Raw genomic sequence first — 24106 nt, 5'->3', positions numbered from 1 at the left:
CTGTGGAGTTCCTGGGCACAAAAGACTTTCTGTGTCCCCCATTTCTTATTTCTGGACGGAGGCCTCATTCAGCCTTCATGACCTTCCCTGAGTTCCAAAGAGTAAATTCAAACAGTTGCTAATCAGGGAAGGAAGGGGATGCAGAGACAAGGGAGGACAGTCAAGAAACAATACTCCAAACTTGGGGCAGGTTCCTGGTTCCTCCTCAAGGAATATACATAAAAATATTTTAAGTTATTTTGCAGAACAAAAGCCTCCAATAAATGGAAGATGTTAACAATCGGATGAAACATTCTTCATTCCAAGACCACCAGAAGCAATCCTGGGGCCACTAAACACAAACTTTGAAGAAGTATACAAGCTTGAATCTACCATGATTTTTATCTGTGGCCCTATTTTCCATTCCAAAACTATAAAACCACTCCATATTCTTTCACAAAGGAGGGCACAGTCTTTAGGGCATTAGTCTGCTGTGGCCTAGATTGCCTGAAAAAGTGATAAAAACTATTTTTTTTCTCCTTTGCCTACAACTCTTTCTCTGCATTTCTATTCAGTACCAGTGGATAGAGACCAAGTTTTGGCAACAGTTCTAATAGTTTTGGGGTGGAGACTTTAGGGTTATCTACATTAGAAGTTATAGTGAGCATCCTTGCCTTGTTCCTGATTTTAGTGGGAAAGTTTTCAGGTTTTTCACCACTGAACATTGTATTGGCCATGGGCTTGTTGTAAATGGCCTTTTATATATTGATGTATGTTCATCTATACCCACTCTGATGAAAGTTCTTATCATGATTGGATACTGAATTTTGTCAAATGGTTTTTCTGTGTCTATTAAGATGACAGTGTGATTTTTTTAATCCTTGCTTTTGTTAATTTGGTGTATCACGTTTATTGATTTGTGAACCACACTTTTATTCTTGGAAGAAATCCAAGTTTATTATGGTGTATGATCCTTTTTTGTATTGTTGGATTTGGTTTGGTAATATTTTGTTGAGGATTTTTCATCAGCGATATTGGCCTGTAATATTCCTTTTTTGGGGGGTGTCTTTGTCTGTCTTTAGTATTAGGGTAATGGTAGCCTCATGGAATTAATTAGAGAGTACTCCATCCTCTTTTATTTTGTGAATAGTGTGAGAATAATAGGTATTAGTTCTACTTTATATGTTTGGTAGAATTTCTCTGTGAAGATATCTGATCTTGGACTTCTGTTTGTTAGGAGTTTTTTGTTGTTATTGTTTTGTTTTGTTTACAAGTTCAACTTCACTTCTAGTGATATGTCTGTTCAAATTGTCTGTTTCTTCTTGAATCAGTCTTGGCAGTCTTTATGTTTCTAGAAATTTGTTCATTTCTTCTAGGTTGTACAATTTGTTTGCATATAGCTGTTCATAGTACTCTCATGGTTTTTTTTTTTTTTTGTATTTCTGTGGTATCAGTCATTTCTCCCCTATGATTTCTTATTTTGTTTGTTTGAGTTCTCTTTCTTTCTTTTTTTTTTTTTTTTGGTGAGCCTGGCTTAAGTTTTAGAAATCTTGCTTCTCTTAAAAAAACTTGGGGAGTTCCTATTGTGGTGCAGCGGAAATGAATCTGACTAGGAACCATGAAGTTGTGGGTTTGATCCCTGGTCTCGCTCAGTGGGTAAAGGATCTGGCCTTGTTGTGGCTGTGGTGTAGGCCGGCAGCTGCAGCTCTGATTAGACCCCTAGCCTGGGAAGCTCCATTGCCATGGGTGCACCCTAAAAAGCAAAAAAACAAAAACAAACAAACAAACATACAAAACACTCACATAAGTAAATAATTATAAAAAAACTTGGCTTCAGAGAAATTTTCTCTTTTTTTTTTTTTAATCTCTAATTTATTTATATCTGCTCTGATCTTTATAGCTTCCTTCCTTCTGCTGACTTTGGGTTTCTTTTGTTATTCCTTTTCTTTTAGGTGGTAGACTAGGTTGTTTATTTGAGTTTTTTTATTTCTTGAGGATGGTCTGTATCACTATAAATGTTCCTCTTAGAATTCTCATAGACTCTGGACAGTTGTGTTTCCATTTTCTTTTGTTTCAAGGTATTTTCTTATTTCCTCTTGGATTTCTTCACTGACTCATCAATTTTTAGTAATATGTTGTTTAGGCTCCACAAGTTTGTTCTTTCCCCATTCTTCTTTCTGTAGTTGATTTCTAGTTTCATACTATTTTGGTCAGAAAAAAAATGCTTGATATAATTTCTATCTTCTTAATCTTGTTGAGACTTGTTTTGTGACTAAGAATGTGATCTATCCTGGAGAACCTCGTGTGTTCACTTGAAGTGTCTGCTGTTTTTTGATGGAATGTCCTCAGATATCAATTAAGTACAACTGGTCTACTGTATCATTTAAGAGTGCTGTTGCCTTATTGATTTTCTGTCTGGATGGTCTGTCCATTGATATCAGTGGGGGTGTTCAAGTACCCTACTATTATTGTGTATTTGTCAATTTCTTCTTTTATATTAGTATTTTCTTTATATAATTATGTGCTCCTATATTGTGGGTGTATATGTTAACGAGTGTAATATCCTCTTTCTCTTGTGTTGCTCCCTTTTTCATTACGTAACACACTTCTTTATCTTTTGTTATAGAGTTTGTTTTAAAGTATATTCTGTCTGATATGAGTATTGCTAACCCTGTTTTCTTGTCTTTTCCATTTGCATGAAATACCGAATTCATTCTCTGAGGCCATCATTACCCTAATACCAAAACCAGACAAAGACACTAAAAAATGGAATATTACAGTCCAATATCTCTGATGTTTATAGATGCAAAAATCCTCAACAAAATATTAGCAAATTAAATTCAATTATATACTATGATCAAGTGAGATTTATTCACCATTTCCAATCAATCTGTGATTCACCACATTAACAAAACAAAGGATAAAAATCCCATGATATCTCTACAGATGCAGAAAAAAATCAACAAAATTCAACACCCATTCATGATAAAAACTCCCAACAAAGCTGTTATAGAGGGAACATATCTCCACATAATAAAAGGCCATTTATGACAAACCCACAGGTAACATCATACTCAGTAGTGAAAAGCTAAAGCTTCTCCACCTACTCTCACCATTTTTTTTCATGGCCACACCCACATCATATGGAAGTTCCCAGGCCAAAGATTGAATCTGAGCCACAGCTGTGGCCCATGCTGCAGTTGTGATAACACCAGATCCTTTAACCACTGCACCAGGCCAGGGGTCAAACTCATGCCTCCATAGTGACCTGGCCCACTGCCCTGGGATTCTTAACCCACTGCACCACAGCAGGAACTTCTATTCCCACCATTTCTATTTAATGTAGCAATCAGACAAGAAAATGAAATAAAATACATACAAATTGTAAAGGTAGAATTATAACTGTTACTATTTGCAGATGACATGATACTTTATATAGAAAACTCTAAAATCTGTATCAAAATACTGGAGTTCCCATTGTGGTTCAGCAGAAACAAATCTGACTAGGATCCATGAGGACTCAGGTTTGATCCCTGGACTTGCTCAGTGGGTTAAGGATCTTGCACTGTCATGAACTGTGGTTTAGATCACAGATGCGGCTTTGATCTGGTGTTGCTGTGGCTGTGGTGTAGGCCAGTGGCTAAGGCTCTGATTTGACCCCTAGCCTGGGAGCCTCCATATGCCATGGGTGTGGCCCTAAAAAAAGACCAAAAAAAATACTATTAGAGCTAATAAATGAATTTAGTAAAGTTTCAGAAGATAAGATTAATACAGACAAATCTGTTGCTTTTCAACTATTACATTTAGAATGGATAAACAACAAGGTCCTATAGCACAGGTAACTATATCCAATCTCCTGGGATAGACCATGATGGAAAATAATATAAAAAAAGAATGTATTTGGAGTTCCCACTGCAGCTTAGCAAGTTAAGAACCGAACTAGTATCCATGAGGATGCAGGTTCAATCTCTGGCCTCACTCAATGGGTTAAGGATCCAGCATTGCCATGAATTGTGGCATAGGTCACAGACATAGCTCAGATCTGGTATTGCTATTGTTTAAGCTGGCAGCTGCAGCTCCAATTCAATCCCTAGCCTGGGAATTTCCATGTGGTGTAGGTGCACCCCCCAAGAAAAAAGAATGTATCTATATATAAAATAAAATAAACTTTTTGCTTTTATATACACTAATAATGAACTATCAGAAAAAGGAAGCAAGAAAACAATCCCATTTAAAATCCCACATTAAAAAGAAAAAAATACCACAGTTCCTGTTGTGGCTCAGTGGGCTGAAAAAAGAACAAAGTGTCTATGAGGATGTGGGGTCAATCCTTTGCCTCTCTCAGTGGATTAAGGATTTGGCATTGCCACAAACTACAACATAGGTCACAGATGTGGTTCAGATCCAGCATTGCTGTGGCTATGGCATAGGTCAGCAACTGGAGCTCCAAATTAACCTCTAGCCCAGGAACTTCCATAGGCCACAGATGTGGCCCTAAAAAGAAAAAGAATACCAAAGAATAAAGTTAACCAAGGAGGTGGAAAAAGCTGATGAAAGACATTGAAGATGATACAAAGAAATGGAAAGTTATCTTATGTTCATAAATTAGAAGAGTTAATATTGTTAAAATGACCATACTCTCCAAAGCAATCTAAGAATTTAGTGTGATACTATGAAAACGCTCATGACATTTTCCACAAAAGTATAAAAAATAATTCTAAAATTCGTATGGAACCATAAAAGATTCCCAAACAGCCAAAGAAATCTTGAAAAAAATGAACAAAGTAGAGGTACCATTCTCCCTGACTTTAGGCTATACTCAAAGCTATAGTAATCAAAACAGTACTGGCACAAAAAAACAGACACATAGATTAATGGAACAGAATAGAGAACTCAGAAATAAATCCATGCATCTATGGTCAATTAATCTATGACAAAGAGGCAAAAATACACAATGAGGAAAAGACTGTTTAACAAGTGGTGTTGGGAAAACTGGACAGCTACATGTAAAACAATGAAATTGGAGCATTTTTTCACATTATATACAAATATTAACTCAAAATAGATTAAGGACCTGAAAATGTAAGACCAGAAACCATAAAACTCCTAGAAGAAAACATAGGCAATACACTCTATGGCATAAGTCTTAGCCATAGTTTTTAGGCTCTGTCTTCTCAGGCAAGGAAAACAAAAGCAAAAACAAACAAATTAAGTCTAATTAAACTTAAAATCTTTTGTATAGAGAAGGATACTGTCAACAAAATGAAAAGACAACCAGCCTACTGAATGGGAGATAGTACTTGCAAATGATATGTCCAATAAGGGGTTAATATCTGAAACATACAAATTGCCCATCTAACCCTATATCAAAGATACAAACAAAACAATTCAAAAAATGGGCAGAATCCCTGAGTAAACATTTTCCCAGGAAGACATACAGATGGCTATCAGGCACATGAAAGTATTTTCAACATACTAGTCATCAGAGAATATAGAATTGAAAGCACAGTGAGATATTACCTCATATCTGCCAGAGTGGCTATCATCAAAAAGCCACAAATAACAAATGTTGGCTAGGATATAGAGAAAAGGGAACACTTGTATAATGTTGGTGGGAATGTAAATTGTTGCAGCCACTGTAGAAAATAGTATGGAGGTTCCTCAAAAAGCTAAAAATAGAATTTCCATTATCTGAATAAAATGAAAACATTAATTCAAAAATGTTCACCCCAATGTTCATAGCAGCATTATTTACAATTGTCAAGATTTGGAAGCAACCTAAGTGTCCATCAATGGTTGAATTAATAAAGTAGAAGTGACATAGATAGATAGATAGATAGACAGACAGATATAAAATGGAATATTACTCAACCATAAAAAATGATATTTTCCCATTTGCAACAACATGATGGATCTGGAGGATTTCATGCTTAGTGAAGCAAGTCATACAAAGAAAGTGGTGTATGTTTTCACTTATTTGTGGAATAATATAAATTAGATATAGGGATATAATGTGCTTCACAGGAAATACAGCCAACATATAACAATTTCAAATGGAGTATAATCTACATAAATGTTGAATAACTATGTTGTATACCTAAAACTAACATAATACTGTAAATGAACTATACTTCAATTTAAAAAAAATAAAAAAGTGCTCCTTGTCTATGTCACTTTGCAAACATCAGAGTAGACCAGAATGGAGAGTGTTTTGAAAAACAAAAATAGGGGTCTGAGATTCATCTAGATGGAACTAAACTATTTCCACACATTTGAAGCCCAAAGAACTCTATGTGGCCTGGGGCAGGGCAGTTGTTTGAGACACATCGAAAGCTGGGTCTGACATCATGGACACTGGCAGAGGTCAGGTATTTAAGAAGGCTCCCCACCTGCAAGGGGAGGGACAGTAAGAGCAGGTCCAGGTTAGCTTAAGCAGAGAGCACTGAGAGAGATACATCTCCTCTAGATGTCACATCATGGACCTCAATGTGCCAAACAAGCAGAGGGTTTGAGACTGTTTCATATTCCATAGCATGAGGCTCTAGAGCCCCTTGAGAAGGATCTCTGTGACATAAGTTTAAAAGAGGCATCAAGACAAGACTCTTGGTCAAAAAAGCTGAGAGCAACGCAGTCCCATCTCTTCATTATTACTTCAGCCCACTTTATATTGATGCTTCCAGTGTTTGGAATGTTCGAATGCCTCACTCTTTTCCCCACACTCTTACCACAGAGCCAAACTATCTCCCTGGAATTTCTCCTGATAGAAGGGGTATGAAAATAAACTTTGAAAATGTTTAATTACTTTATTCATTCACCTTAACTATAAAATCACTCAGTTCCTGTCTAGCATGGAATGGAGGCAGAAAAAATAATTCAGTGTGAGCTCACCGTGATGGCTATTATGGCTATTTGGAACTCCCAAAGGACCAGGCAGAATATAACTTTCAGGGAGAATGTGACTTCCTATAGGGGGAGGGTTATGGAAAGAGAGAGGATTTTCTTTACAAACCTTACAAAGGGCTTTATAAATGTGAATACATGAGAGCGCTAATTTTCAGTAATGCAAATGTTGATAGAAAAAAGAACAAGATGGTGTTGCTGTGGCTCTGGTGTAGGCTGGCAGCAACAGCTCCGACTGGACCCCTGGCCTGGGAACCTATATATGCCGAAGATGCAGCCCTAAAAAAGGACAAAAGACAAAAAAAAAAAAAAAAAAGAGAGAGAGAGAGACAGAGAGACAGACAGAGAGAAAGAAGAAATGAAAATAATTAAAATTGTAAAAAAAGAAAAAAGAACAAGAGTGAAGTGAGTTTACCAGAGGCCCTAGAAGGTGGGAAGTGTAAAGAAGACAAGATGTGATTGGAGGAAAAGATATAGAAAGGATGACTCAAAGAAAGAAATAGAACCTAGGAAAAAACAATCATTTGTCCAGTTTGGGGGGAGAGGTGTTGGGGAGAGGGTTGTGTGCCCTGGAACTGGATGTGTAACTGCCAGGATATGGATTGGAGCTGGATGTCCATCTCATTGGGCCCCAATGAAAGGGAGAAATATAGCAAGGAATGGTAGGTCAGACTAGCTTTTCAGGTGAGGACTGGCCCAAGACTATGGATAAAATCCACAGGTAGCTGACCCTGGGGCTCAGGTTTGCATTTCAGAGACTTTGGTTTCTTGATTCATTCACAAGTAATGAGTCTGAGATATCAATTCCGCCAACACCCCCAATAGACTATGTAAATGAAAATAGAACCACCTGACAATTCACCATACCACCAGCAGAGGGCGCCCCTGCTTAATGAAGACCAAATTAAATACGAAGTTAATCTGGGCAGTGGAGTTATGAAGTTTATTTTCTCTTTATTTTCTCTCTCTCTCTCTCTTTTCATTTTACAAGAGTTATACAATGAACATACATTACTTATATGATCATAAAAATATGTAAAAATAAGATATTCTGCAACATTCTGTCAAATTGTACAGAAAATTTATATTTGCCATATGGCAAAATAATTATTATATCACCTCAGTGGAAGAAATATGAACCTTATTAGTACTTGTCTTTAAACTTATTTATGGGTTTGAAATTTTTCATAATAAAAACTTGGGGAGTATTTTGAATATAAAATTGAAAAAAAAAGGTTGGGGATGAAAAAAAGACATTCACATCTATTAATTTAAGGCCAACTTCCACTTGTATAATAGAGCCAGTCTCCTGGATACTAATATCCTCATCCCTAGGGATTTATGAGTAAATGTTTAAAATTCTTATTGTCAAAATATTTATTTAAACATTCCCTTCTGGTTACATAAAATCTTTTAACATTTCTGTGACAGTACTAGCTACTATTATCACTTAGCAAATTACCCCAAAACTTAGCATCGTAAAACAACAATTTTTCTTTGCTCACTATTTGTGGGTCATAAATTCAGGAAGGATTTGGCTGTTCAGTTGTCACGTGGGGTGTCCAATGCAGATGCAGGCAGGTGTCATCAGGGCAGCAGACGTCTGAAGGCTCCTGGGCTGGATATGCAATGTGGCTGACTTGCAGCAGCAATGCTGTCTCAGGACCACTAGACTACTTACAAGATGGCTCCACACAGCTCAAGCCTCAGAGCTTGTTCAGTCCAGCAAAGAAGGCAAAAGCCAGGTCCGTTTTCATGACCTAGGGTCTCAACTCCTGCCCACCACATGTCTTCCTGTAGGCCAAAGTGGCTGGTGCCACTACAGTAAGAAGTTTTAGCTAAACCTATGGCTACCACTCCTTTTCCTTATCTCTCCTGAATGAAGGGAGCTAGACCAAGTTCTCATGAGTGGGAGGTGAGGGAAGGAGATATGTACAAATTCTAGTTTTCATTCTAAAAAGAAAGAGGCTTGTGCCCCACCCCCTGCTTCTCTTTCTTTTCCTCCTTTCTGACACCAGGGCACCATTTTGACTGGGAGCTGGGAACCATGTGTTGAAGATCATGGGATGAAGAAATAGAAAACTGAGTTCTTGGGGGTGTGAATCTGCTGTAGCAGCCTCCAAACCCCACCCACTGTTTCCGTGGCATGTGGAAGTTTCAGGGCCAGGGATCCAAGCCATACCACAGCAGTGACAATTCTGGATCCTTAACTGATGGGCCTCCAGGAGAACTCCTCTGCCTGGGTTTTTGAGTGAATGAGAAATAAACATCTTATTTAAGCCACAATCATGCTGGGTTTCTGTTTCAGCTGCCAGACTGACACCCTGTAAGGTAAAAGTCATCTGCTTTTAATATAAGTGCATAGTGTATCTCCTGGAAGGGACACACAGATCCTTGTGAAACAGAGCAGGATCTTGTGGGGCCTTTCTGGGGACAGACACCTCCCCACTCCATGTTCCCCGCCACTTGCTTATAAAACAAAAACCAAAAACCAAAAACCAAAAAACTTAGCCTCCTAGGCCTTCCCTGAGTTACAAGGAGAAAATTTAATCAGAGAAGTGAGAAAATGCAGAAACAAAAGAAAGCAGTCAAGCAAGACTCTATGCCTCAAGACAGATGTGGTGCCTATCTTCACACCAGCAAGGGCTCTGACCTTTGCTCCTAAATGGAGGGTGCGTGGGAAAACAGACAAGATTCAAGGACCTGGCTGGAGGCAAAACACTGATATCTAAGGAAATCCCTTCAGGAAGCCTGAAGTCCCAAGTGTTTGTTAAAGATATTTAAGGAAGAGGAAATGACTAAAAAATTATGGTGAAGGTGAATATTTGTCATGGTTATAAAACAATACACAGGGTATATATAAATGTTTAACACATAAAGCTAAATAAATATCTGTGTAACTTTATGGGTTTAATAGATGTTTTATGTATTTATTTACATGTGTGAGAAAGAAGCCTGATAGGAGTAAACATGAAGAGGCAGGAGTAATGGAAAGTGAACATTTTATTATCTGCTTTCTGATTTCTAAAATGAGCATGTATTGCTTTTGTTATAAGAAAAAAATAAATGATACCTTTCACTTTAAAAGGGTATGTAAATGCAGAAGACTGCAACCCTGCCCCTCCTTCGGCCTTCCTCTGCTTCCTACCCCATCTTCAACCTTGCCTTCAAAGGCCATGTTCCCCTATCAGGCCCCAGGCTTCGACTCCCAGCTTTAGCTGGAATTTGAATAAACCCCAGGGGATCAACTGAAACATCAGGCTGGAGACACCATCCAACACATTTGTCTACACCAGAGGTGACTCAGCCCACAAATGAGATCCCACCAGAACCCAGGTAAAAGAGGACAAAGGCCTAGAGACTTGTGGAGGGAAGGCAGAAACAACAGTGGTTGGCAAGAATGGCAGGAAGTGGAGGAACAAGGGCTGTGGTTCACAGGCAGAGGGAGAGGGCCAAGGCCAAGGCAGAGGAGTGGTGGGCTGGCCCAAGCTGCTTCCAGGCCCACAAAGAACCAGGTCCCCTTGAGACCTCCTGTGGGCAGCTGGGACCCTTAGCACCACCCAGACAAACCCTCCATCCATGGGGACCTGCAACCTGCAAGTGCCCTGCCAGTCAACCATAGTGAGTCCATGGTTCAGTGAGGGCCCACCAGGCCTGGGAGCCACGTTGAGCTGGCTGAGCCCTTTGGAATTAACTTTAATTGCCAAACTCAAGGTTAGCAGAATTCTGCAGGATTTAATGACTCCATCCATTTGGTATTTCAGCTCCCTTTGTTATCCACAGGAGGATGGTGGTTTATGAGGGGCAGCATCCATGCACACATGCATCACAACTGAGGATGCCTTGGCATGGTGAATGTGTCCTCTCCGCAGACCCACATCAAAAGAGAAAGAGGACACTGAGACTGCTGAAAAGTGCTCCTCACATGAGGAGGAACCAGCCTGAATTCTTCTGAGTGTATCTTCCACTGCAATCTCTCTGGAATGGTTGTCCTCCCCTCACCTCCATCTGCTTTCTGGTCTGGCAACCTAGCCACCTACCACTCTGGGGCCTGAGAGAGGGAAGACCAGAGTACAGGGAAGGCTGAGGAGATGGCCTTGGAGGAAAGGCAGTAAAGGATAGAAAGGGAACAGTCTGATTCTTTTGGGGCCAACTGTGGAATGCAGATGTTCTGGAGCCAGGGATCAAACCTGAGCCACGGCAGTGACAATGCTGAATCCTTAACCATGAGGCCACCAGGGAACACTTGAACAGTCTTGATTAAGTAGTGATTAACAGCCTGGGTTCCATTAGAAGCATGGCTCCACCTCAACAGGCATGTGACCTTGGGCAAAGGAAGCTCTCTGTGCCCATTTCCTTCCCTATAAAACCCAAGCAATACTTACCAGCCATGATCTCTTTGAGGAATAAATGAGTTAATATTAATTGTAGAGCACTCAGAACAATGCACTTGGTAAGCAATTGTTAAGTCAGTTTAGTGCTAAGAACATGGGTTCTGGCAAGCCAAAGTACATCTGGCTCAACGTCAGGTGAGACAGAGAGCCTTGCAAAATGTGGATAGTGACCATCTCCCTATCCCAAAACAGGACTAAGTAATTCATTTAAGAGCACATGGGAAGACAAAACTAGTTCTACAAAAAAGTTCCAAAGGTTAAAATGAATATCCCCTTAGCACACAGGGAATTCCTGAGCTCAGAAGGGAGGCCAGAGTTGCTCCATCAGTAAACTGGTGACACCTTTTCCACAACTCACCCACGTGGTTGATGAGCAGATGGTTTCTGTCAACAGTCATCTAGCCTAGGGTTTTCAAACCCACTAATGAAGTCAAGTTGGTGGGTCACAGGCACATCTCTTTTTTTTTTTTTTTTAATTAATTGAAAATAGAAACGCTCAGGATAGTTTCAGGAAAAGTTTGCTTGTGTGGGTGTTTTGGGTGGCGGTGTTAAAAGGCATTTTCACTGGGGTCATGCTCAAGACTCCAGGAATCAGCTCTGCAATCTGGAGCACAGGGGCAGGTGCTGCAGGATGCCCAGGAAATGCTGCCTGGGCCAGCAGAGGGCACCCCACACAAGGAGGGATTACTTAGGGTCTCAGGTACAGACACAGCCTTCCTCTGTTCACTGGGAGCACAAAGTCACCCAGGGCCCCACAGCCTACCTCTAGAGAAGATTAGCAGTAGGGGAATGAAGACATGGACCCTCTCCACCTCCAAGCTTGGCCTTTTTTTTCAGGCCAGGCCCCTCCTCAGCTCTCCTATGCCTTTTCCCCCACTCCCTACTCTTGTCTTCCTTCCTTCAGCTGATCCACTTCCTCTGTCCAGCCCCTTCCCTTAATCCTCATTCACTTTTTTCTTTCTTCCTCCAGTCTTCAGCTCCTTTTCCACCTCTATTCCTTTTTGAGGACACACACACACACACAATTTTTCAGACAATTTCAGCCTTTACTTTATTTTTGAAAATAATTCTGTAGCTTCAACTTTCTTCCATGAACGGAGGTCAGGCAAGAAACAAAAACACGCGTGTTGCTCTTGAACCGTCCATCTGCAACCTAATCTGTGCAAAGGGGAATGCTTGGGGGAGAAGGGAAGGAGGCTGGGCTGATGGGTCTTGGCTGCTCTACCTCAAACTGAGAGGGCCTCCAGAAGCCATGGGCCAAGCCAGCATGAAACATCATCCTAGAGCAACAGGGGAAGGATTGGTTTTTAGAAAGGAAGGAATGGGGGACAGTCTGTTTCTTTGACAAGAATGAGAGTGGTGTCCCAGTACCCAAAGCTTTCCCTCACAATGGTAGATGAGCTGAGGTGAGATCTTGCTTTTCCCCTTCAACTTTTCATCTTAGAATCATGAATTGCTAGGCTGCAGGGAAAGAAGAGCTGATAGGAGGTCAGGAATAAAGGAGAGAGGAAGAAGTGAAGCACAGACAGGTGGCAGTAAACCCTGACAACCTAACAGCTCCACCTGGACACTGATGATGAAACCCCTTTGGTTAGTCTCATTTTGGCCTCTTCACATGATCCAGCCCATCCCCAGGCTCCAACTGTGGGAAGGTGTGTATGTGTATGGGAAGGTATCAACATACAGGAGGAGGGCTTATACTCTAGCTGGAAAAGCCAGGACAGAGAAAAGAGGCCTGGTCAAGAGAAAAGTTGCCAACCTCTCTGCAACTGTCATAGGAGGAAACCTATAACACGGAATTTTGTGGCCCGAGAAGCCAAGTCTTTCTCTACCACACAGTGGTTTCCTGCTTAATAACTGCCCCCCGACTTACCCCAGAAAGATTCCTTTGACCCCCTGGAGAACAGAATAACCCTTAACTATCATCTGTGCCCTTGAATGCCACTTGAAAACAGAAAAAAAAAAAAAAAAAAAAAAAAAGGATACATGGACCCAAGGGTGAAACACAGAGGATGATGCAGCCCAGGGACTGCAGTCCCATCTTAGCCCCTGATACATCAAGGAGGGGGCCCAGGAGGGACACGCAGGTGCTGCTAATTCCAGCTAGGATCATAGCCATCCCAGGTCTCAGGGGGAGCCAAGTAGACACGGCGGCCCCGGAATAAGAAGCTGACGATGCCCCGGTAGCCGGCCCTGGGGACACCAGACTTGAGGTCATCCATGACTCCCAGGGCCTTGGCGAAGGCCTTGAAGCTGTCCCTGCTTGTGTACTGCACCCGCACCTCCCCCAGCTCACTCCGCTCACTGGTCCTCACTTTCTCCACCTGCAGCAGGGGAGCACCATAGACGCGTGCGAGGAAATCCCTGTCATAGGCCTCCCGTCGCAGGTATGACAAGTCCAGCTGTGTGAAGGGCACAAAGTGCTGGTTCAGCTTGATAAACTTGAGGTGCTGGTCAAAGAACTGCCCATGGCTCACACCCTTGCGGCCAAAGGTCATCGTTCTGGAGATTTCAGGCCGAACACAGGCCCGGCCCTGCCGCTGCTCAGGCCGGCGCATCCAGTCGTCCCAGAAGGCCTTGGGCCACTTGGGCTCCAGTTCGGCCCAGAGCTCAGCCAACAGCAGCCAGCCAAGGCCAGGGAAAAAGTCTGTGCGGTAGAGCAGCTCGGGCTTGCTCGAGTCCACCATCTGCTCTTTGCCATTGTCATTCCAGGCAGACACACACCAGAGTGACGGGTCAGCCCTCAGTAGCGGGTATGTGGCTTGGAAGTACTCAAAAAAGTCCGGAGCCACCTCCAGATCATCCTCCACCACCACAGCCGCTGAGAACTTGAACTTTTCAAAGACCTGGCCCAGCGCCCAGCGGTAGTGACGAGCAATCTTATAGTAGCCCTGGAACTTTCGGTGGTCGGGTGGCACTACGATGTTGCTCAGGTCTGGCTGCCGGATGTGTGTGACAGCGCTGCCATAGGAGGCAATGACCTGGGCTGTCTCCTCATGCCCACAGTCCTGGCTGACGATGATGGGGAAGTGCTCAGCTGAAGGCCGGTAATGCAGCAGCTTGTCCAGGCACCGCCTGACAGTGCTGCGGTCACAGGCGATGACCAGGATGGGGATCACAGTTGGCGCAGAGGTCACAGGCACACGTGGTGGCACAGGGGGGGCCACAGTGGGTACCCTCCACCGCTGGCTCCACCTAGCATGGTGCTCCCTGATCTGCTGCAACAGCCCCCGCTGCCGCTCCAACTCCACCTCAGCATCCTGGGCCAAGCGGATCACCTCACGGGTGAGGCTGGCGGGGTCATCATCAAGGGCACTGTCTGAGGGCAGCCTGCCGGGCGCTGGGCGTGTCCAAAAGAAGAGGAGCAGCAGGGCGTTCCAGGCCACAAAGAGGATGGCGCCCCACAGCACAAGCCCTGCAGACTGCTTCTTCAGCATCCTGGCCCCCACGGGGGAGGCAGGCAAGGGTGGGGCTCAAGGCTGCCCTCGGCTTGCCTGGCTCACACCCCTGCAGTTCTAGGGATGCTTCCTCTGGGCTCCGGGATTAGGAAGTGGCCATGCACCTGAATAGAGGAGAGAGAAAACCAACCATCATCACAAAGGCATGGTGCTGCCCTGGGGTGGAAGAATAGGGGAGGCAGGTATATAGGAACAGATGAGAAAGTTCAGGACAGGGAAGGCCAGGAGGTTAACTCCAGAACTCTATTAGAAAAGAGATGCCCATTCCCTAATCTGGAGGGCTAAGGTTAATCTGTAAGGGAGAACAAGAATAGGATAACATGCTCCTGGACATTGGGGGTGGGGTGGGGGGCGGTTGTAGAAAGTGATATTGATGGAAAAGAGAAAGCAACCCACCTCCCTCTTCCCCGCCTGACAGATTTTGTTTCCCATCTTCCACAGTTTAGGAGAGGTGGGGATAAAAACATCTGCCTCATTCCTCAAATCAAACTGCCCAAAGATTACTGATTTTAAAACTCTAATATCACACCTTAGAGTAAGCCAGCACCTTACCTAAATAAGGAGCACCAGAGGCATTTCCACGAAGGTCAGGAGCAAAGCCAAGCTGCCCAAGATCTACACGACTATTTAACATTCTGTTGGAGGGATCAGCCCATGCAACTGGACTGCAGAACACAATTAAAGGCAGAAGTAGAAGAAAAGAAGCAAAACCATCTCAATGTGCTGATGCCGACACAATATGCTGGGAAAACGTGCCTATGAGAATCAGTGATAAATTCAAAAATCAGAGAATTGAGCAAGGTAGAGGGATATAAAAATTAACATGCCAAAATAAAAAGTCTTCATATCCACAAACAACTCATTAAAAAATGAAATGGCAAAAAGACAAAATAAAAAATAAAAAACTTAACAAGAAACATTCAAAACCTCTGTGAACCTATAATTCTTTAATTCCTGAAAGACACAAAGAAGACTTAAATATCCCTTATTCTTGGTTAGGACATCTCAACATCATCAAAAATCTAGATAAAAATACTTTTTTATGAAGCTATACAAACTGGCACTAAAGTTCACATGAAAAAATAAATAGAACATCTAGGAAAATGATGAAAATGAGCTATGAGAAGGGACTAGCCTTATCAGATATTAATACACTACATATTACAAAGCCTCTATAATTAAAACTATGTGGTGCTGGTAGGTAAGTAAAACAGATCATCCGAAGGAATAGGATTTAAACTCCAGAAATAGACACAACCACACAAAGAAATCTAATGTATGATAAAGGTGATATTTAGAATTACTGGGGCAAAAGAAAAATGATCTTATTAATAGTGTTACAACAATTAAGAGCCATCTGGGAAAAAAGTAAGATCTGTATACAAGAATAAATTCCAAGTGGAATAGACATCTAAATATAAGAAATAAAACTATACAAGTGCTGGAAAACATGGGTCAGTTCCTCTATAACCTGGGTATAAAGAAAAGCTTTCTAAATTTGACTTAAAATACAGATATAATAATAAATAGAACACTTTTGTATAGCTAAAAACACTATAAGCCAAAGTGAAGACAAATAACCAACTGCGAGAGAATATCTGCAACATACACCACAAATAAAAAACCAATACCCTAAGAGACAAAGAATTCTTGTAAAACTGAGAGGAAAAAAAACCAAAACTGCTTATTTAAAAGACTAAGGAAACACACAAAAAACAGAAACAAATACCTAAAATGGACCTTAGACATATGAAAAGGTGGTCCATTTCAATCATAATAAAAAAATTTTTAATTAAAACTATACAAAGAAAATTTCTCACTCACCAAACCTGGTAAAAATTCACACTTGCCCTTTTTTTTTCTTTTGCTTTTTAGGGCCACCCTGTGGCATATGGAAGTTTCCAGCCTAGGGGTCCAATCAGAGGTACAGCTGCCAGCCTACACCACAGCCACAGCAATGTGGATCCAAGCTGCATCTGTGACCTATGTATGCCACAGCTCAGGACAATGCTGGATCCTCGACCCACTGAGCAAGGCCAAGGATTGAACCCGCATCCTCATGGACACTTGTCGAACTTGTTTCCACTGCACCACAATGGCAACTCCTACACTTGTCCTATTCTTATAACAATGTCAATTGAAGAATAGAAGTTCTTAATTTTGATGATGTTCAATTATCGGTTTTCTTTCTTTTATGAATCATGCTTTTGGCTTTGTATCTAAGAAATTTTGCCAAAGTCACAAAGATTTTTCCCTATGTTTTCTTTTTTAGGTTTTATAGTTTTCAGTTTTACATTTAGGATATGATTCATTTTGAGTCTTTTTGTGTATACAGTGTGAGATATAGTACTAATGTCCTTTTACAGTAGTTTGGCAGTTTGTTAAAATGCTAAACAGAGAGTTACCATATGACCCAGCAAGTCCACTCCTAGATATATACCCAAGGGAAATGAAAACAAATGTCCATACAAAAACCTATATGAAATGTTTAGAGCAGCTTTATTCATAACTACCAAAAAGTGGAAACAATCTAAATGCCCATCAACATAAGAATATGGATAAATAAACTGTGGTTTACCCACAGAATGGAATAATATTCAACAATAAAAAGGAACATACTATTGATACACATAACCCATGGATGAATCTCAAAATAATTGTGCGAGATGCGAAAGAACATATACACTATGATTCTACTTACATAAATCTCCATAAAATACAAAGTCATCTACAGTGGCAGAAAGCAGATCAGTAGTTGCCTGGGGATAGGGGCAGTGAGGACATGGGGGGGAAGTATTACAAAGGGACATCAGGAAACTTTGTGGGGTGATAGTTTCATAAGTGTATACATACAATGAAACTTATCAAAATGTACACTTTAAATATATAAAGTTTTCTGTATGTCGTTTATACCTCAATAAAACTGTTTTTTTTAAGACATTATTGGGTCAAATGACAAAACTGGAATGTAGACAACAGATATATGTATCAGTGTTGACTGATAACCATACTGTAGTTATATAAAAGAATATCCCCATTCTTAGTGGATATATAAAAGGTATATCCCCATACCTTAATACACACTAAGGTAACTAGGGGTAGAAGGTCATGGTAAATGCAACTTCTCAAACGGTTCAGAACAAAAATATCATGTATATAGAGAGAGAGCAAATGGAGCAAAATGTTAATAGGTAAATCTGAGTAAAGGGAATGTCAGGATGAGCGTCCTTAAACCGTTTTTATTCTTGCAACGTTTTTATAGTTTATTTTCAGTAAATATATTTTCGAATAAAATTTCTTGAAGTCAAATATGGGGACACTGCTCACAACTCTGACTAGCTTCGTGCAATATGATCCCAGATGGGCACATCATTAAGGTGAACTTGGACAATCCATTTATCCTAAGCTCCTCAATCACTCAATGACATACATCATACATCTGCTGTCTGCTAGGCTCTGGGAAGGGACTGGGACAAACATCCAATAACAAAAAGGCATGGTCCCACCAACCACTTCTCTCTAGCAGACTTGAAAGGATTTACCACACCCTCCAAATCTGGGACAACTGCCATTCCTGATCAGCAGCTCTCTCCCTGGCACTCCTTTTGTTCTCAATACTTCACACCCAAAAGCTTCAGGTATGTGTTCTCCTGTGTTGGCTGCTCCATCCACCAGTTACCCTCTGCCTCACAGCCCATTTCTCTAATCCTAGCCAAAACCTCAGATCCTAGATCTCATCTCGGTGTTCCTGGGCTCTCGAGCAGGCACATCCAATAATTAAAGGATAAAAAGGCTGATCCTGAAGGGTCTCTAAGGGGAATGGATTTTCTCTCCTTACTGGGAGACTCCTGCAGCCCCTGCAAGCACTACCACCCCATGTCTTCCTCCTGGAAACCATCAACCCTCACAACTCCACAGCACCAGTCTTCTCAGAAACCTCAAAGTCCATTTCCGTTTTACTGTGTCATTACATTTTCATTTTATCAGTACTCATGTGCTAATCAGCGTTTTCTAGAAGAGAGGCACACATAGGTTTCTTCCTCACTCCCCTTCCTCAGGATATAGTCTCCTTCCCCAGGATATGGTCAATATTGGATCCCCTAATCTCCAGCGTCCTGCTTCCTGGCTAGGCAGGAAAAGTCTTTAGGTAAAGGGATGGGAGGAAAAAAAATGAACTCCATCAGCTGAAGTGTTGGTTTCAGGGCTGGAGGAGCAGGCCTGTCTCTGACTTATCAATGAGCAACCTCAGACCTCAGCTTGCAGAATGGTGGCAAAACTCCTCTCTACCCTTTAGATGACATATGAAAGCCTTCACTTAACTCAGAGTAGACATTAGAATTAGGTGGCCCACAGGAGTTCCCATTGTGGCTCAGTGGAAATGAACCCAACTAGGATCCAAGAAGACACAGATTCAATCCCTGGCCTCTCTCAGTGGGTTAAGAATCTGGCACTGCTGTGAGCTGTGGTTTGGGTCACAGATTTGGCTTGGATCCCGCGTTGCTGTAGCTGCGGTGTAGGCTGGCAGCTACAGCTCCTATTCACCCCCTAGCATGGGAATTTCCATATGCCGCACTGGTGGCCCTAAAAAAATAAAATAAAATAAATTCCTTGATTAATGTTTTATAGTTCTCGGCATATAAGTCTTTTACCTCCTTGGTCAGGTGTATTCCCAGGTATTTGGTTTTTGGGGTGCAATTTTAAAAGGTATTGTATTTTTGTATTTCTTTTCTAATACTTCCTTGTTGGTATACAGAAATGCGACTGATTTCTGAATGTTAATCTTATATCCTACTACTTTGCTGAATTTGTTGATCAGTTCAAGCAGTTTTTGGGTTGAGTTCTTAGGGTTTTCTATATATAGAATCATGTAATCTGCATACAGTGACAGTTTTACCTCTTCTCTTCCAATCTGGATGCCTTTTATTTCTTTTGTTTGCCTGACTGCTGTGTTGAATAACTTCCAGTACTATGGTGAGAGTGGGCATCCTTGTCTTTTCCAGATTTTAGTGGGAAGGCTTTCAGCTTTTCTCCATTGAGTATTATATTTGGCCAACAGGCACATGAAAAAATGCTCAACATCCCTGATTATTACAGAAATGTAAATCAAAACTACCATGAGATACCACCTCATTCCAGTCAAAATGGCCATCATTACAAATAACAAGTGCTGGCGGGGGTGTGGAGAAAAGGGAACCCTCCTGCACTGTTGGTGGGAATGTAAGCTGGTACAGCCACTATGGAGAACAGTATGGACGTACCTTAGAAAACTATACATAGAACTACCATGACCCAGCAACCCCACTCTTGGGCATATATCTGGACAAAACTTTCCTTAAAAAAGACATGCACCCACATGTTCACTGCAGCTCTGTTCACAATAGCCAAGACATGGAAACAACCAAAATGTCCATCGAGAGATGATTGGATTAGGAAGGGGTGGCATTTATACACAATGGAATACTACTCAGCCATAAAAATAATGACATAATGCCATTTGCAGCAACATGGATGGAACTAGAGACTCTCATCCTGACTGAAATAAGTCAGAAAGAGAAAGCAAATACCATTTGATATCACTTATATCTGGAATCTAATATATGGCACAAATGAACCTTTTCACAGAAAAGAAAATCATGGACTTGGAGAATAGACTTGTGGTTGCTGAAGGGGAGGGGGAGGGAGTGGGATGAATTGGGAGCTTGGGGTTAATGGATGCAAACTATTGCTTTTGGAATGGATTAGCAATGAGATCCTCCTGTGTAGCACTAAGAACTATGTCTAGTCACTTATGGTGGAGCATGATAATGGGAGAAAAAAGAATGTATATATGTATGTGTAACTGGGTCACCATGCTGTACAGTAGAAAAAAAATCTGTATTGGGGAAATAACAATAAATAAATAAATAAATAAATAAATAAATAAATAAATAAATAAAAAGATTTAGTTGGCCCACAACCAGAGAAGCGATGCAGAACAAGGCAATCTTCTCAGTCCCTCTTCAGATTATATTCTTAGCAAAGTCTATAAACAGAGAATGGCTGACGGCTCCCAGGAAACAGCTATCCCAGTCCTCCACTAAGCCCATAAGCCCTTGTTTTCTACCCTACAACCCTTTTCCACAAATTCTCAAACAGAACTTGCTCTTCTTGCCATAAGACAACATGACACACCTATTCCCAGGCTCTACCCCTTCTCCATACAGACTCACACACAGAGTCCCCATACCATTTCCTACTGCTTCTCCACATATTTATTCTCCAGGACAGGATCCTCCACTCTGTCTAGAAGTCAGTAGTGTGTGAATACACAGGTGCACACACTCTCCAACAACCGGTCGTGCCCCAAGGGATGAGCAAGTCCAGAAGGCCAGCCGTTGGCCAGTGGGGCCCATGAACTCATGCAGGAAGCACTGCTCTGAATCCTAACATCAGGAGGGTATGGCAGTAACAAGGGTAAGCCAACTAACCCAGGGAAGTGTATGGCATCACTTTGAGTTTTTTCGTATCACTGAGACTCAATTTTCTCACCTCTAAGATGGAAACCATAATAGAATACCTCATTGGGTTGCTGTGAGGATTGTGTAAGATAATCCACATCAGGTGTTTAGAATAGTGCCTGGCATATGACAACATAAATGCTAGCCAGTCACTGGTTTGTCCCCTCTCTCACTGGCTTTCTTTGCTCCACTATAGATTCCTTCTGGGCTCCAAACACTTGAGCTGGCCTCAAGGCCTCTGCATGTGTGTGTATGCCTGGTCTGCTCTTCTCTCTCCATAACATGGTGTGTTCTGAGTCATATCTCTGCCAGGACACCTTCCCTGATGTCTTAAGACCATATAAGGTCCATGTCTCCCTCACAACCATCAGCATCAGCACAACTCTGTGCTCAACATCTGTCAATTCCCCTCAGCTACAAGCTACTCAAAGATGGGGACCTGCTCCCCCAGTTCTGCCAAGCTGCTATGCTAGGATCCTTGATATTCAAGAGATTTCCCTGAAACCTAAAAAGTGACTTCCGAGTAGATGGCACATACAATCCCTTAATGGCAATTCCCAAGTAAAAAACAGAACTTTTCCACAGTCATTTGGCCTAACCTCATTTGAGGAAACCTGATCTAATGCGGGGCTACTTATAGTCTTTTATCCCATTCATCCATTTTGCTACAGAAATAAACATGTTGGATTATGATATGCTATTCCAACCTTACACACATCATAAATGTCCCTTTTTTAAATGCCCTTTTTTTAATCTTAAAAAAAATCACCTTTTTCAAATCCAAAAAAAATTTAAATTCTGAAACACATCCAGCCCCCAAAATTTCAGAATTAGGAAAATGGAAGAGAAAGTTACTCATTCGCTGCTTTTATCTCATTCCAAGACCTCGAATTCTTTAACCTGAACTCTCTTTCCTTATTTGAAATGCTCAGCTCTTCATGTAGCTTCTTAGCTGGTCTACTTATCACTAACCTTACTTCCCTCTAAGCAATCTTCCTAAGAGCAGCAGAGCATCCTTCTTAAAGTACACTCCTGGTCACAACACTAACATGCCTTAAAAACCACCAGAGGCTGCCACTGTCCCAAAACTCAAACTCATTATTATGACACACAGAGCCTTCACGACAAACTGATTCAAACATCTCTTTTCAACCTCACTTCCAACCACTAACCCTGTGAACCAGGTACCCTGGCCTCAATAGGCTATTTCCCCCAATAAGTACACTTTATACCCTACTATCTTTGTTCCAGCTGGTCCCACATCCTGAAATATTATCCAAAGCCCCACCTGCAAGCACCATACATTCTTAAGAACAAGGTTCAGGTGAGTCCTTTCCAGGCAGAGCCACACGTAACTCCCATTGTACTCGCTCCACACTGTAACAGAATCTGTGGCTATACTTACCTGGCTCTCACCTTACTCCTAAAAGGGTTCTATAACCTCTAAACTTATCAAAATATGGTTCATACAGCCCGGCACATGTATGAAGTTCAAGTAGCTATATGAAGGAATGTTTGCATTATTACCTTAATTGAGGAGAAAGAAGACCAAACCAGCAGCCTAACAGTAAAAGATTACATTTCCAAAGATCACTACCACCTATCCCATTCTACATGCCCTTCTTTCAAATTGACAATGACACTCCTCCTTCTAGAGCTGAGGAAGCTGACATCTAAGTTCTCTCTCTTTGATGATTATGTGACAGAGGAAGTGATGATTATGTGACTTATGGGACTTGTTCATGAAAGGCAATACAGTTTAGTTTCCACTTGGTGCTCTCGAGATTCCTGCTCTTAGAACCCAGCCACCAAGGCAAGAGGAGGCCTAGGCCCCATGGATAAGATACCTATAGGAATTCCAGCTGACAACTACAGCTAAGGTCCAGCTGACAGTCAGCATCAGCCACTAGACAAAGGGAGAAGACCTTCCAGGTGATTCCAGCCCCAGCTATACCTAACTGCGACTGCATGAAAGACCAGAAGTAAGAATCACATAGCTGAGACAAGAGTAAATAATTTCGTTTTTTTAAGCCACTAGGTTTTATGATGATTTGTTATGCAGTGATAACTACCTGAAACAACGAGTAAAACAGAATCTAAGTGGCACTGATAAGAAGGGCAAGTGTTCCTCCTGCCCTCTATACTCAGACCCCAAGTCCAAATTCTGAGGGCCTGCCCCTACTTATATTTCCTTCCTTATCAGGTATCTACTGCTGAATTAAAAAAAAAAAAAGGTAGCTTAAAACAAGAGCAATAATTTATTCCTTCTCAGTTTCAATAGGTCAGGAATGTGGAAAAGTGGGGCACATACATGATGTCTGGGACCTCAGCTGGAAGACTCCTCTAAAGGCTTATTTTCTCACATGATTGCAGGGTGATGTTGGCAACAGCTGAGATGTTAGCTGGAGTACTGGCTGGAACACCTCCATGTGGCTTCTCCACATGCCCTATTCATTCTCTGAACACAATGGCTAAATTCCAAAAGTGAATGTCCCAAAAAAGGCACAAGTCAGGTGCAACTGTATCCTTTTCATGATCCAACCTTGGATCACTTCTGACTTACTCACAGGTCAGGGGTATCAGGAGTTGCTGCCTATACTTGAGGGAAGAGGAACACAGACCCTCACCAGCCAGTGGGGAGGAGGGTAATGTCCTACTGTAACAACTGTAGAATAGGTGTGGCCATTTTGGGAAAATACAATCTGTCACATCTTCCTTTTCTAAAATAGAGCAACAGTCCTTAACCTTGACATGAGTCCCTAATGTTCTGCTTTATTAATGACATTTGCCTGCAAGGCACAAACTCAGACTGGTTTTGTTTTGCCAGAGTATTCAAAACTCCTTCAGGGGAAGTTACACAGTTGGTCCACAACACCAA

The 24106-nt window shown here is 41.7% G+C and overlaps 1 protein-coding gene across 13 annotated transcripts in view; it reads right to left on the bottom strand.

The window, feature by feature from the left end:
* Positions 12299-24106, bottom strand: part of MGAT1 (mannosyl (alpha-1,3-)-glycoprotein beta-1,2-N-acetylglucosaminyltransferase) — a 71226-nt gene continuing 59418 nt past the window's right edge. For 7 of the 13 annotated variants that reach the window (XM_013991813.2, XM_021082379.1, XM_013991801.2 and 4 more), the window contains one exon: positions 12299-14835. In XM_013991813.2, coding sequence (XP_013847267.1) covers positions 13367-14710 — 1344 coding nt within the window. In that variant the 5' untranslated portion in view covers positions 14711-14835 and the 3' untranslated portion in view covers positions 12299-13366. 13 annotated transcript variants of the gene reach the window in all.

This window comes from Sus scrofa, chromosome 2, assembly GCF_000003025.6.
Source record: "Sus scrofa isolate TJ Tabasco breed Duroc chromosome 2, Sscrofa11.1, whole genome shotgun sequence".
NCBI classification, from domain to species: domain Eukaryota; kingdom Metazoa; phylum Chordata; class Mammalia; order Artiodactyla; family Suidae; genus Sus; species Sus scrofa.
The sequence above is the reverse complement of the archived record's forward strand: the minus strand, read 5'-3'. Positions and strand labels throughout refer to the sequence as shown.